The sequence below is a fragment of the Trichophyton benhamiae genome, assembly GCF_000151125.1.
Source record: "Trichophyton benhamiae CBS 112371 chromosome Unknown contig01293.0, whole genome shotgun sequence".
Classification (NCBI taxonomy): domain Eukaryota; kingdom Fungi; phylum Ascomycota; class Eurotiomycetes; order Onygenales; family Arthrodermataceae; genus Trichophyton; species Trichophyton benhamiae.
Window position 1 is genome coordinate 1232102 of NW_003315113.1, and position 14348 is coordinate 1246449.

At 50.5% G+C, this 14348-nt stretch overlaps 7 protein-coding genes across 7 annotated transcripts; 4 read left to right on the forward strand and 3 right to left on the reverse strand.

Annotated features, from left to right (window-relative positions):
• Positions 1-293: 293 nt before the first annotated feature.
• Positions 294-677, reverse strand: ARB_04405 (uncharacterized protein; the record flags this gene model as incomplete). Its single annotated transcript, XM_003017477.1, has 1 exon — positions 294-677. One exon carries the CDS (start codon positions 675-677, stop codon positions 294-296), a length of 384 nt encoding a protein of 127 aa, XP_003017523.1.
• Positions 678-1305: 628 nt separating this feature from the next.
• Positions 1306-2028, reverse strand: ARB_04406 (uncharacterized protein; the record flags this gene model as incomplete). The annotated part of the gene is made up of 1 exon (XM_003017478.1): positions 1306-2028. The coding sequence occupies one exon, from the start codon at positions 2026-2028 to the stop codon at positions 1306-1308; it is 723 nt and encodes a 240-aa protein (XP_003017524.1).
• Positions 2029-2695: 667 nt separating this feature from the next.
• On the forward strand, positions 2696-4067 carry ARB_04407 (uncharacterized protein; the record flags this gene model as incomplete). The annotated part of the gene is made up of 4 exons (XM_003017479.1): positions 2696-2825; positions 2853-3260; positions 3354-3489; positions 3584-4067. 4 exons carry the CDS (start codon positions 2696-2698, stop codon positions 4065-4067), a joined length of 1158 nt encoding a protein of 385 aa, XP_003017525.1.
• A 548-nt stretch (positions 4068-4615) lies between these two features.
• On the forward strand, positions 4616-6879 carry ARB_04408 (MYND domain protein (SamB), putative; the record flags this gene model as incomplete). Its single annotated transcript, XM_003017480.1, has 2 exons — positions 4616-6570; positions 6720-6879. 2 exons carry the CDS (start codon positions 4616-4618, stop codon positions 6877-6879), a joined length of 2115 nt encoding a protein of 704 aa, XP_003017526.1.
• An 822-nt stretch (positions 6880-7701) lies between these two features.
• ARB_04409 (oxidoreductase, 2OG-Fe(II) oxygenase family, putative) lies at positions 7702-9606 on the reverse strand (the record flags this gene model as incomplete). Its single annotated transcript, XM_003017481.1, has 7 exons — positions 7702-7824; positions 7936-7961; positions 8023-8482; positions 8663-8813; positions 8883-9022; positions 9075-9157; positions 9183-9606. 7 exons carry the CDS (start codon positions 9604-9606, stop codon positions 7702-7704), a joined length of 1407 nt encoding a protein of 468 aa, XP_003017527.1.
• A 358-nt stretch (positions 9607-9964) lies between these two features.
• On the forward strand, positions 9965-12614 carry ARB_04410 (uncharacterized protein; the record flags this gene model as incomplete). Its single annotated transcript, XM_003017482.1, has 7 exons — positions 9965-10346; positions 10498-10523; positions 10584-11429; positions 11621-11867; positions 11922-12156; positions 12215-12407; positions 12570-12614. The coding sequence occupies 7 exons, from the start codon at positions 9965-9967 to the stop codon at positions 12612-12614; spliced, it is 1974 nt and encodes a 657-aa protein (XP_003017528.1).
• A 1319-nt stretch (positions 12615-13933) lies between these two features.
• On the forward strand, positions 13934-14239 carry ARB_04411 (uncharacterized protein; the record flags this gene model as incomplete). Its single annotated transcript, XM_003017483.1, has 1 exon — positions 13934-14239. One exon carries the CDS (start codon positions 13934-13936, stop codon positions 14237-14239), a length of 306 nt encoding a protein of 101 aa, XP_003017529.1.
• Positions 14240-14348: the final 109 nt, after the last annotated feature.

Genomic DNA, 14348 nt, shown 5'->3' on the forward strand with positions numbered 1-14348 from the left:
TCAGGCGTGGACGATGCGATCAGAGGGAGGGGGTTCACAGCAAGAGAAGAGGGAGTGAAGAAGAGAAGAAGAAGCAAAGGAGTTGGATTGTTTAAGAGCAAGTCAAGAGTATATATGATGACATAGTATAGTATAGTAGTATAGTTGGTAGTAGTAGTAGTAGTAGTAGTGGTAGTGGTAGTGGTAGTAGTAGTATAGAGGTAGATAGATAGAGCATGATGGTGGGAGGATGAAGTTAGTGGTGATGGCTCAGGGAGAAGAAAGAGAGGTCAAGAGGAGGTCAGAGGAGGTGATTATGCCTTGAGACGGCGGGGAATCAAAGAAGAAGAAGAAGAAAAGAAAGGCATAGAAGATGTAGTAGTGGAAGAAGAAGAAGAAGGTAAAAGGTGGTAAATAATTAATCCCCATGTAAGAAAGTAGTGTAGAAAAAGGGGGATGAGAGAGGTAGGTAAGTAATAAAGCTCCAAGCCAAAAAAAAAAAAAGGTAACATGAAGTAAAGAAGAAATAGATCAGTCATGTCGAGGTAAGAGGAAGAGAGAGATAGAGAGAGAGAGAGAGATGGAGAAGGCGGCATCATGTATAAGGGGGGAAGTTTTTGGGAGGGGACAACGGACGGCAGGAAGAGGAAAAGCAGAGCAGACAGAGAGACAGGAAAAGAATAGATAGACCGTCCCATTCCACTTTTCAAAGCAAGACAAGGAAGACAGGCAGATAAAAAGAGAAAAAGAGAAAAAGCAAGACAGACACTAACAGAGCACGGACGAGATGTAGTTAGACAGAGAGGAAACGACAAAGGAGACGGTAGGTCGGAGTAAAAGATAATAGCGGTGTAGTCGTCGTCGTGGGAGGTAGGTAGAGGTGTATGATGTAGTAGATGGGAGAATTGGCCGGTTTACCAGGCCCAGATTTTAAGCTTGGGAGACGTTAGCTGGGATGCAAGTACAACAACGGCGACAAAAAGACAAAAAAAAGAAAAGAAAAAAGAAGGGACGAGAGGAGAAGTCCTACCAGTGAATCCCAGGAACCTGTGCATAAGCTTATGCCGTCGTTGCTGACGCCGAGACAGCTGACTCTGTTCTCATGGCCGCTTAACGAGCCGACCTTTTCTCCTCTCAACACATCCCATACCTGTGACGATGGATTAGTAACATGTTCTAGAATGAACGTAAAATAGGATATAAGAGAGAAGACCTACCTTGCACTCGTAGTCGTCGTAACCGGCAAAGAGTAGTCGTCCGGAGACCGAGAAGGCTACCGAGGTGATACCGCAGAGTACTTGGTCACTCTGATAGTGAAGTTAGTATTTAGTATATATTAACTAGGAAAAAGAAAAGAAAAGAAAAAAAAAGAGGAATACTAACTTGGTAGACGTTGAGCTCGCGGTCGGCTCGAATGTCGAATAGTCTGCAGGTGGTGTCGTCCGAGCCGGTTCCAAAGGCGTTGCCGTCGGGGAAGAACTGGATGGCATTGATATCGGACTCGTGGCCGGAGAAGGTCTGGACGGCCTTGCCAACACGGATGTCCCACAGTTTGGCGAACATGTCGCAGGCACCAGAGACAAAGACGTCGTTGGAAGTCGGGTTGATGCTGATGCTCATGACGTCTCCGAGATGGTCGGCAAACTCGGTGATCTTGGCTCCGGACTCGATGTCCCAGAGTATGCAGGTCATGTCGCCCGAAGAGGTGAGGATGCGGCGGTCGTTGATGAAGCGGCAGCAGGAGAGGTAGCCCGAGTGACCCGAGAGCTCACGGGCGACCCGAGTCGGCCCGTCTCTGGAGGAGAGGTTGTAGATGGAGCAGATGTTGTCGAGACCACCGCAGGCGACGTAGTTTCCCGAGGGGGCGTAGGCGCAGGTCATGACCCAGGAGGAGCGCAGGGGGATGGCGTGGACCTTGTTGGTGGTGTAGGCGTCCCAGATGATGAGCTTGCCGTCCTGGGAGGCAGAGACGAGATGGCGGCGGTCGGTGGACCAGTGCATGGCGTAGATTTTGGCGAGATGGCCCTTGAGATTGCGGCGCGGGCGCATCCCGATTCGGGGGAGGGGTCAGTGTTGTTCTGGGCGACCTGGCGGACTATCAGAGTTGTTAGTTAGAATCATAGAGCAGGAGAGATAGATAGATAGAGATAGATAGAGAGACAGAGAGAGAGAGAAAGAGAGAGAGAAAAGGGATAACGAACGGGTGGTGTCTGCGAGGTCGTCTCTGCGATGCCTGATGCGGTCCTTGAGCACTTCGGCCTCGCGTCTGGCGGCGACGATCTTGGCCTGCATCTGTTCGCTGGAGTCGGCCATGGTGACGGGGGGAGACGGGGGAGACGAGGGAGACGAGGCAGACGACTAGGAGAGCAAGAGTCGAGCGACGAGCAGCCGGTCTTCAATGGCTGTTATGGGCCGTTTGTTGTTGTTATTGTCGTCGTCGTCGTCGTCGTCGTTGTTGTGGTGGTGATGGGGCGGAGATGGGGGTGGTTGGGAGGCAGAGAGAGAGAGAGAGAGAGAGAGAGGTAGAGAGAGAGCCCGTCCTGGGACAAAGAGCAGCGACGCCAGACGGCCAATTCCGGGGGAAGAAGAGACGGACGGTTCGACCGCTTGGATCCTCGACTGGGTTCGCCTTGTCTCGTCGGTGGTCCTGTCGGGGTCGTCTGTCGTCGGTTCGGGGCAGACTCGGGGCGGAGAGAGAGAGAGAGAGAGAGAGAAGATGAGAGAAGAGAGAGAGAGAGAGAGCCAGATGAAGGAGAAGAAGAAGAAGAGAAGCTGGACGAGGGCGAAGGAGGAAGAAGAAGAAGAAGAAGAGCGAGAGAGAGAGAGAGAGAGAAGGAAGAAAGAAGGTTGAACGAGCGAAAAAGCGACGCCAGAAGAAGAAGAAGAAGCGCAGGAGAAGAAAAAAAGACGCCAGGCCAGGAAAGGGAAGGGAGGAGGCGTAAAGACGTTACGGGACGGTGACAGCGCGGGAGACAGGCAGAAAGGGCAGAAAGAGACCAGAAAGAGAGGCTGCAGGCGGCGGGCGATACGAGGTGGTTACGACAGTGATACGCTGACGATACACGACGATACAGCGATACAGACAATACAAACGCCACAGAGGGAGAAGAGAAGAGAAGAAGAGAAGAAGAGAAGAAGAGAAGAAGTAACAAGTAAGAAGATGGTAACCTCTCTCTCTTTACTCTTTACCTTTACTCTCTTTCTCTCTTCTACGGAGTACTATTTACTCTCTTCTTCTCTTTACTCTCCCAACTTCTCTTCTTCTTCTTCTCTTCCTCTCTGTCAGCGCTTAAAGAGACTAAAATAACACAAACTAAAATAACACTTTTTAAACTTCTTGCTTGCTTTTTCTGTTTGGTTAGTAATCATATTAGTAAGCAGCAGTTGGGGGCCAGACGGCAGAGAAGAAGAGAAGAGAAGAAGGGCAGAGAAGAAGAGAAGAAAAGCAGCAAAAGAAGAAGAAGAACAGAAGAAGAGCAGAAGAGCAGAAGAGAAGAAGAGAAGAAGACAGTCACTCTTGATAGTCACTCTTGACAGTCACTCTTAGTCGTTTATCCTTAGCTTGCTTACTTCTTCTTCTCTTCTCCTTCTAAGGATTACTCAGCATCACCAGCCAAACAGGCCAAACTTGCCCAAAGAGGAACTTTTCCCCTTCTCTGCCTCTCCCTTTGGGGTTTTCTCTCTCTCTCGCTTTTGCTCTTTTTGCTCTTTTTGCTTTCGACGTCAGCTTTTCGACTTCAACTTCTCTCAGCTTCTCCGTCTTTTCTTCAGCGTCAACTCCATCTTCATCTTCATCTTCGTCTCCTTCAGCTTCCATCGCTGGCGGACGCTCGCTGTCCTCTCGATCCTCCCCCTCCTCCTCCTCCTCCTCCCTTCGCCTCCCCGTCCTGTCATCGCTGCTTGCTGGGAGTTTGTTCTTCCCGCCTATTACTCTCTCTCGCCCTCAGTTTTTCCGGCCCGCCCTCGCTCAGCCCGTCGCTTTTTCCACCCTCTCCCGCCTCCTCCTCCAGCAGCCACAAGGCAAAAAAACAAAGACAGAGAAGAAACATAGAGAAGACCAGGAAGCTCTCATGCTCGTTCGTCCTTAAGGCCGCCATCGTCTCTGTTGTCTCGACCTTCTTTTGCTTCCTCCCTCCCTCCCTCCCTCTTGTTGTGACGACAGCTCGGCTCTGACCGTCCCAGCGGCTTCCTGCGTCTCCCCTGACCTGCTCCCCTGTTCCCCGGCGCTTCGACGGTCATCCTTCCATCCATCCACCTCTCCTTACCCAAAGCTGCCGCTCGCTGGCGGACTCTCCCTCCGCATCTCCCGTCGCCTCAGGTCGGCTCTTCCCCATCGGTCGGCTATTCTCATCGACCGTCCCTCTCACAGTTGGCCTCTCTCTCTCTCTCTCTTTTTTTTTTTTCCTTTTCCTTTTGGGCACTCCTGCGTTTGGGTGATACCATGTCCCTTGCCCCGGCTCTGCATTAGCCTGTGTTTCAAAAGTCTTACCACCGTCAGCGTCAGACTCGACTACTGAGAAGGGCCCCAGAGGGTTAATTAACGAAGGGGGAAAAAAAAAAAATCAACAATAGCCAGACAGAACTTATCTCAAGAAGTCACCACTTACAAAAAAAGACACAAGAAAGGGAAAAGAAGATGAGAGAAGTCAACTTTAGCATCCCCAGCGTCAACAAGGCGGCTGTCAACATCACTACTACTCTCTACGACAGGCGGGCCCTCGACTGCACATCGACTCTGCCTCTCATCAACTCCCTCAACCATCTTGCCTACCTCACTACTTCATCAGACCGCATCCGTGACATCCTCACCGTCGATGGCGGCATCGAACAGCTGGTATGCATCCTCAAGGCTGGTCGCAGCAAGGACCTCATGGAGATGTGGAAGTGGAATCTCGCCTTCCAGTGCGTCGTCAACATCGGTGTTCGTGGCTCAGAGAATGTTCGCACCCGTGTGGTAGAGGCAGACATGGTCCCCGTTATTGCTACCATCCTCGATAACTACATCCGTGTTGTTGATCGGATACGCGCCTCTTCTTCGGCTGCTGCATCCACTGATCCAGAGGCCTCTCGCTCAAAACAGCACAAGACTGCCATCAATACTACTACTACTTCTACTACTAATACCACCACCACAACAACAACAACAACAACCTCGATCCCGACTTCTTCAACATCTTCTAGGAGAGATCAGCCTCCTAGAACGTCAAGAGCTTCGTTTTATGACCATAGATCAGACCAGCGGAACGCTCGACGTCAGGCTCCTCCTCCTTCCATCGAGATTCCCCTACCATATGCTCAGGACGGGCCAGAACATAACACCGCTACTACTAATACTGCTACCACTGCAGCAACCACTGCAACCACCGCTGCCACAGAGGGCCGTCACAACAACCTGCATACCCCCATAGACGTTCAGCCGTCTCCTCACATCGTCCTGACCTCACCGCCCGAACGGACGACTTTTAACCATCACCATCACCACCATCACCCGCGAGAAGGTCATCGCCACCGTATCATGCAGCCACTCGCTTCTGCCACTGTCGCTACTGCGGCTGCCACAACAACGCCTACTACTGACCCGTTTAATCCTATACGCCAGGTTAGAGACGTCGATCGCCTCCCTTCGGCCCTCCCCGGTCTCCAGGCCGGAATCACTTCCCAGCCAGAGTCTCCCACCACACCTCTTGGTGCAGGTGCTCCTCAGGCTAATATACCGCCTCTCATGCCTCGCATCTTTCATCGTCGCCCTTCGGTTCGTCAGCAACGCTCCGCCTCAGGTGAATCAGATGACGCCGATGCACAGCCTGAGCCAGACGACAACGACATCATCATGGGTGAAGGTGATCTGGAAACAACCAACGTCGAGACTGCCGAACAACAGCCCATCGTTGACCTTGACAGCAGCGGCATGGACCTCGAGGACATCAACATGCGAGACCGTGATGCCATGCTCGACGACGCCAGCACCGTCAACGCTCCCACCCAGGCCGCCCAGGCGGCGACCTCTCCGGCAAACGGCCACCCTCCAACCCACGCCCATGCTCGTCAACCCAACGGCCACCAGGCTCCTGGCGTCTTCAACAACCCTTATCCCTTCTACCTCCAGAACCAGAACCAGAACCAGCACCACCAGCCCTCGCAGTCGCAGTCCCATCCTCAATCCAACCCGCACTCACACTCAGCCTCTCAACCTCACTCCTCCCGCAGTGGTAACCCAGCCGGCCCTACCATCCTTGCTGCCATGCCCCGGGACGAGGACGTCCTCCTCGCCCTCCAACTGCTCGCCTACGTCTCCAAGTACTGCAACCTCCGCTCATACTTCCAACAAACCCATCTTGTACCTCGTCTCAAGATAGGCAAGGAACTCGAAATGCTAGACGAAGCAAATCCGCTGCCAGCCTCGACTTCTTCGTCCTCTTCGGGCCCCTCTACATCGGCTCCTTCTGGTTCCAACACCACTGCCTCCCCTCAAACCGCCGAAGAAGCCCAGGAAGAAATGGAAGAATACATCCTCCCAGATGACTTCAACATTTTCCCACTGGTCGAAAAATTCACCGTTCGCCACCACACAAAGGACATGCAGTACTGGGCGTGCGTCGTGATGCGCAACCTGTGCCGTAAAGACGATTCACGAGGCGGCATTCGTCAATGCGCCTATTACAAGTGCGGGAAATGGGAGGAGTTCCAGCGACAGTTTGCAAAGTGTCGACGGTGCAGGAGGACAAAATACTGCAGTAAAGAGTGCCAGAAGAGCGCATGGGTCTACCACCGACACTGGTGCCACTCGTCACCGGAACACTAGTTCCCTCTTCTTCCTCGCTCTCACCCGTCTTATTCATTAATATATATCCCTTCTATACATCCGACGAATTTCTTTTGTTACGAGATGTCCATGCCTGACACCATTACTACTACTACAATCACCCCAACCACCACCACCACCACCTCCTCCGCCATCATCATCATCATCATTACCCTGTGACAACCTAATCAATCTCTTATACGCTACTCTTTGCTTTCCTTGCTCTTTTTCATCTCTGGCATTTGCACGATTCCCCTTTTGCTACTTCTCTGTTTCTATTGTCATCATCCATTTTTGGACATTAGCAAGCCTGTCTTCATCCGTTCCTCATCATGCCGCGGCTCTACTCACTCGACCTTCATTCAAAAGGTCTTCCGCTCGCCGCATTTACTTGTATATTTCCATTGTGTGCCCCAATGCATCTGCATTCATCTGCATCTGGTTATCCTCGGAGCAGACGGCAAAACCAGATCTTCATGCTATCTAAAGTACTTAAGCGTTGTTCTTCATACATCGGTGCCGTTCATCTTGCCTTCCTCTACATGATCTTTTCCCAGACGTGCCATGACAATCCTCACCTTATACCCACCGAACTACTCTCCCACCTACTTGCTTATACACCAGTGGGTACACTGCTGCTGGCACACACGTGCTCGGCTACTCGACCTGCACGCCATAATCATCACCCACCCGACGGCAATCCATCTGATAGCGTTTGCTCTCCAGCAAGTCATCGTATCGTCTTAAACATCTTTCCTCGCACCCTTGCCTACCTGTCCGTCCTTCCTTAGCTTGGTTTCTTACTTTATCGTTATCTCTCCGTCCATGGCATTCTTACCTGTTTCCAATCGTGTTTCTCCTCTCCATACAATTCTCATTTCCTCCGGTTGTTGCATTTGCTGCATTTTCACGTATGTGACCTAATTGGCTCCATTGGTCAGGCTGGGTGTGGGTGGGAAAGGGGGGAGGTCAATAGGATATTTCTTTCTCTCTTCTTTTCCACCGTTATAGTTTTGTTCGTCTGCATATATCTCTTTGCTTCTCTATTTATATTTTATATCTCCTTGTCGCTATCTGTCGGGCTTGTATGTATGCAATAGTGTAGTGTAGTCCTGTGTTGATGCTGGATAATTGAGACCATATATACAATATACACTATCACCAGTCACCTCAACCAGGCCTACTTACTTGCTTGCACATATTACCTGCCTAGTCACGATGATATGCTCCCACCGACTTACCATACGTAGCTGCAAGCCTGCTCGCCAAATGCTCTCCAGCAGTAACCACTTTATCTCCTCCCATCCGCGTGCCCTCACCCTCACCTTCACCTTTACCCACCCCTTCAACAATGCTACTAGGCACAGCAACCAGCTCCGTATCATGGCACGGATGGCAGAAGTACACAATACTATACCTATCCCTCCCCTCGCTCTCCTCTTCCTCGCCTTTCGCAAAAACAACCCTATGCACAGTAGACTTCAACACCCCACGAGTCCAATAGCTAAGTAAATCACCGATATTAACCAGTATCGGCGGCGCAAGCGAAGCCGAAGTCGACACCCCAGCCGGACGAACAGGCACACCCGCCCACGTCCCAGCCGGCGTAAGAATTTCCAACCCTGGCTGCCCATCTCGCTGGAACAAGAGCGTGATACTCCCGTAATCTGAATGTGCGCCGGCCCGTACGTCAACCCCATGCTGGTACGATTGCGTGCTTGGGCGTCGGAGCGACGGGTAGTATAGGAACCGCAGGGTGCTGCCCGACGGGCCATGGGATGGGTCGTGGCGGGACGAAAACCAATCATCACGTATCTAATTGGCGTTGGGTCTTAGCTTTGGTATGAAACGTCCCTACAATCCATAACGTTGAGAACATACATCTAGACCCAAAGCCAGAAGGGTGAGGATGCGAGCGCATGTCTTCTGGCATAGGGAAGTGAAGCGGTTCAAATCATCTTCGTGAGAGACAAGGGACTTAGGCAGCGGTTGGCTGGCTTTGTTGTTTTTGAACTCGCCAAAGTTGATTGCTCTGGACCATGTTAGATGCGGGGTTCATGGTATTGTATGGGTATCTTGTGTGGTAAGAAGGTATATATACTCTTTAAAATCTCCCCTCTGGCGTTGATGTGTGTTAGCTTTAACTAGTTCAGATTGCGATGGAAAAGCGTGGTCGTCTACCTGCTGGTGTTCAGGGTCCAGGGTCTCTTTGTGCATGGCTGTCCAACCCATGTTCTGGCCCTGTCAGCTCGCCCGAGTCTCAATGTCCATGTAAGGACAGATCTAGACGTACATCTGACCTGATCTCTACCTCCTTTTTCTCCTCGATAGGGGAGGCGAAGAATTCTTGTGCCTGTGTGGGGTTAGTTTGAACATCTAGATATACATCCGTAATATTTACAGATGTTTGGTTCCCCTGGAATATAGAAAGAATGATTAGATACCATTTTAAATGTGGAATCTATCTCCTCCTTGGAGAAACAGCTGCTGGCTGTATCAATGTAGAGGAAGCCATACTGCCTGGCAGCATCGATGACTTGCTTGCCCACCTCAGCTGTAGCACTGGATATGTCGATGACAGGGAGCTGGATCTCCGCCTCGGACGCCATACCGGACAAATGCAGTGTATATATATCTTCAAAACCACAACTTACATGGCCGTATATCCCAAGATAAACAGCGAAATCAAGCGTCTCGTTGCATGCTTTTGCTACGAAAGATGAAGCTGAAGTCGCGAACTTCCTTATCGAGATAAGATAGAGGCTTAGATAAGCCCCATATCCCGTGACCATAATTCTGCATGTGCATCCCTGATTAGTCATCATCCTGACGTCGTGGAAACCGCAAGTTCGAGCTTTTGATCGAAAAGTTGATGGAGATTTGGAGCAAACCGCCATCTTCTCCTCCCTTGCGCCCTCCTTTTTTTCATTATAAGACTGTTATCTAGCTCGTCGCCGCCTTGTTTTCCTGTTCCTTGCCTTCACCCGCAAAGCAAACCCCCAGGACGCCTTATCGCGTGTTGGTTGAAGCTTCAGCAACCAGACAGCTAGAGCTGTCCCCCAAGAATATATAATTTACCCCGGGTCCAACCATGCCTGCAGCAATGTCGAGTAAGTAGCCGGAAAATTATCCTTCATAGTCCATTTCTCATTTACCGGATAGGCAAAAGACTGTTCAACTAACATGGTACTTGCAGCTCGTCCGCTTGATGAATGGGCCAACACCCGCACCCAAACATTCGATCTAGCTGTGCTCAAGGGCTCTGCGATAGGCATTCATGCCACACACTACCTCGACCTCCATTTAAATCACTATGTGACGAAAGAGCCGCTTCTAATTGCCCTTGGAGGCTTTCCTTTTGCGCTCCAGGCCAACATCACCCGCGAACTTCAGGCGCTGAAAGCAGCGGACGTCACGCCCGTTTTTGTCTTTGATGGCCTTGATGCAGGCAAGCCATATCCAGACTTTTCGGCGCAAGCAGAGAATACCAAGGCATTGAACCAGGCCTGGGAGTATTACGACCAACAACAGGCTGATCAAGTTGTTGATGCTTTTAGCGGTGCCGGTAATTGATCCCCCCCCCCCCGAACCCTTCCCACACCCCGCACCTCTCAGGATGGTTGCTAAACGTACAATCGGAATAGGGAGTGCACATCCCGAAAGCCTTTATAAATTTCTACAGCGAATTCTTCAAGGAGAAGGAATTAACTTTATAGTCGCACCTTATGCGGCCTCGGCTCAGGTGTGTGTGAAGTTGCAATGAATGCATAGGTCTAATTCCCAGGCTAACTATTGTTTCCAGTTGGCCTACCTTGAAAAGGAGCCTCACCGATTTATTGACGCTGTGTTCGGCCCTGCAGAGCTCTTCCTTTTCGAGGTTGAAAAGATTATTACCAAGATGGACACTGACCTGCGCCACTTTAACTGGGTGACAAAATCTCTATGTCAGGAAGAGCTGGGCCGTCTTTCAAACCAGCAGTTTGCCGACCTGTGTCTTCTCCTCGGGTCCCCTTTCCTTCCCACATTTCCACCCTTTGAAACACCGGGCTACGGTGGCGGAAAGCGGGTTAATATCAGAGATGCGGTTGGCATGTTCAACTCTGCCGGAAGAAACGCGCTCGCACTTTGCGCTCAGTTTGAAGAGGACCAGAGAGTCCACGACCTTGACTATATGGATCGCTTCAAGCGTGCTTTCATGACCGTTAAGCATCATGTCATTATGGATGCAGATGGGAAAGTCGGCCCACTTGACCCAGAGAATGCCTCTTCCGACCTACACGAGCTTATTGGCCAACGCCTTCCCGAGGAGCTTTACTTTTACATCTCAAAGGGCATACTAGGCTCGCGGATCCCCAATTGGCTCACATCTGGCGAGCTTTTGCTTACCCTTCCTCTCGGCACTGAGGACACACCTGTCTATCGCCGCCTTCTCACTGAAAACCTCCCTCCAATCAGGACACAAGCGCTTTGCCTTTTGTCCAACTCTCTCCACCGCTTTTATCAGACAAAGGTCATTAACGTCCGAGCCTGGTACGACGACAAAACAGATAAATCAATCCATCTCAAGGATCTTCCCTCAGTCAAAGACACAATAATCAGCTGGCGTCTGGGAAATAAGCAGCTGCCGGAGAGTGTACAAAAACTCCAGGTATTTATAGATTTATATGTGTATACACGGTTCAAGGGATTCTAACAAGTAATAGGAAAATTCTCCACTCCTCACTTCTTGCCTGTCGGCACTAAAGGACCAAGACTTTGTGTCGAAGTCCTTCTCTCCCAAGGATGCCGCAGTGAGTATTCCAGATCCATCGTGTGGTTGTAATCAACTAACTGTTATAGCCCCTCACAACCAAACAAGAGATAGTCTCCAATGTTACATGGAGGTTCCTTCAACTAAGAGGCTATGTCGACTCTAAACACCAGCTCACAATTTGGGGAAAAGCTCTTGAGTCTGCACTGTCTTCCCTCAAGCCGTCAGATAACCTAGAGGAACCAACATTCCTAGCCGTTGAGCTTGTTCGTTTGGGGATCCTGAGCTCGAAGGACTGGTTCCCCAACACATCAGGCGGCCCAATGAGAGGAACTGGTGAGTTTGCGGTCAACATATCAAGATTTCATATTTAGGGTCTAACATTCCCAGCAGATGAAGAACAGAGGAATAATCTCTTGATCTCGCGAGTTGCATGTTTCGGGAAGATCCAGCACAAGCCCATCGGGTATTCTGGACCACTCAGCAGGCAACTGCTATCATTCCGCTCCCTTGTCAGCACCGTGCGCTCAGCTCTTCGCGACTTGATAGAAGTTGTTCTCGCATCGCTGCTGCTCAGCGGGGATGCTAATAGGGACCGTGATGACTGGACCGATTTAAGTCTAAGGTGCGCCGAGGTTTCCCTTGACAATTCATTTTTTTTTCCCTCCCTAACATCTACATAGCCTTCCTTTTATCGACGACAATGATTGCGGCCTTGCAATTGCTGTCCGCACCTACCTAGATGACTTACCGCAGGAACCAGAGCCTACCACTGAAGCCATCAGAGAGGAAGTCAAGGACAAGGGCAAAGAATGGTTCCAGCACAGCCACAGCTTCTCTGAGAACCTAGATATGTCATTCCATCTATGGGATGCGGTAAGCGCTAGACCAGCTCCTTGACTATGGGAACACTCTTGGCTAATTGATATAATGCACAGGTGTATAAAGCGGTACAGGCGGCTAATAAGGAGCCAGTAGTTGATATCAAAGTATGGAACGAGGCCAACCAGTGGTTAAGCTGCCGAAGGTAGTTTCTAGCGTGTCGATTATGGACTATCCACGACTTACATCGATGAACTATGAAGAGTGTGCTCAGCACCCGCCAGCTCCCAGTTGTATTGCAGAGCTCTGAGCGTCTTGCTCATTTCAAACCTGGCCGTATCTGCGGCCTCCGGAATGGCAATATCTTAAGCTCACTCTCCTATTTAGCAGCTAGCAAACACATCTTAATGAGCACAATTACTTCAACCCCAAAAGGTAGCTATGATTGCCTGGCAAGTAGCATTTCAATTGCCGATACTCGTAGGAACTTGTCTTTCTGATAGAGCATGATACTTGGCTCTCAGTCAACACAGCTGAGGCCCTAGACGAAAAACGCCTGTGTCTCCTCAAATATAACTACAAGGAAAGCTCCCGCGGAACTGATCGTTATAAATAACAACGGAATAGCGTTTGCACTGCTCCGAGAACTAAGAGTGACTAGCATTATCACTAGTTAGGAAACTAGTTAAGTGAAGTCGAAGAAGACGACGCAAGCCGCTCGTTTGCTCAGGGTCAAGCAGTAGACGATATAAATAAAGGGCCTCTCCAGACATCCGGGCCAGTGACATATATATATATATTAACTGCCCGGGTAGCTCTACAAGCAGTCACTGTCGCCCCCAGTGAACGCGCGACTCTCCTTTGCCTCCGGGACTTGGTAGCCAAGTAGCCAAAGTTAGGTTAACTAGCTAGAGAGGGCCTGGAACTGGATATCCTTCCTGCTGTCCGCCGACCACTAACAACCACAGGAAACGCCGCGGCATGAGATACCCTACTGTATAAATCCTGCTCCTCGTTCTCGCCGTCGTCTTCTGCTTCTGCTTCCTCTCTTGTGTTCTTGCAAAGCGATAACTAGTTAACCACGTCTGCGTTCTTCCAGCATTCTACCCCGCAACGGCAGCTCAGGTCGATAACACCAGCATATCCGGCACAAGATGTTCGCCAGCAAGAGGCTGAGCAAGGTATTTCCATGTCCCTCTGCTATGTCGAGAGATACGATCGTCCGTTATAGCATCTCAGCGAGCTAACGTGGTTATACAGGAGCTTATCAAGGTACGACTGCTACGACTGCTACCGCTTCCTCCCTTCTTCTAGGACCTGTCCTACATCAGCAGCTCCAGGTGGACTTTAAATGGCTAACCTGGATACGCCCCCTCATAGATGCAGAACTCCCTGCCTCCCGGAGTCACTGTCGCAAAGGCAGACAACCTAGAGCAGTGGGAGATGGACATCCGGGTCCTGGACGACAATCCCATCTACAAGGATGAGACCTACCGGCTTAGATTCACATTCAGCAAAAACTACCCTATAGGTATTGTCGGCCTGTCTCTTGAGGCTTATTGTAAACACCCGGGCTAACGATGCTTTTCTTTGGCATGGCAGAAGCTCCAGAAGTTCAATTCATCTCCCTACCAGCGACATCAGAGACACCACGCCCGATACCGATGCATCCTCATATATACAGCAACGGGATCATATGCCTGGATCTTCTCGGTTCTGCGGGATGGTCGCCTATCCAGTCCGTCGAGAGCGTCTGTATGAGCATCCAAAGCATGCTGACGGGTAACACCAAGAACGAAAGACCTCCCGGCGACGAAGAGTTTGTCAGGCGAGACACTCGACGCCCACGAGATATCAGGTTCATTTACGACGACCACACCGTCTGACCAGGAGCAAACAATAAAGAATACAATCAGAAGTGCGGAGAGAAGAAGTCTATAAAAGTGGCTCTAATGTTTGGTTATTGTTAATATTGTTATTTCTTTCACTTGAACA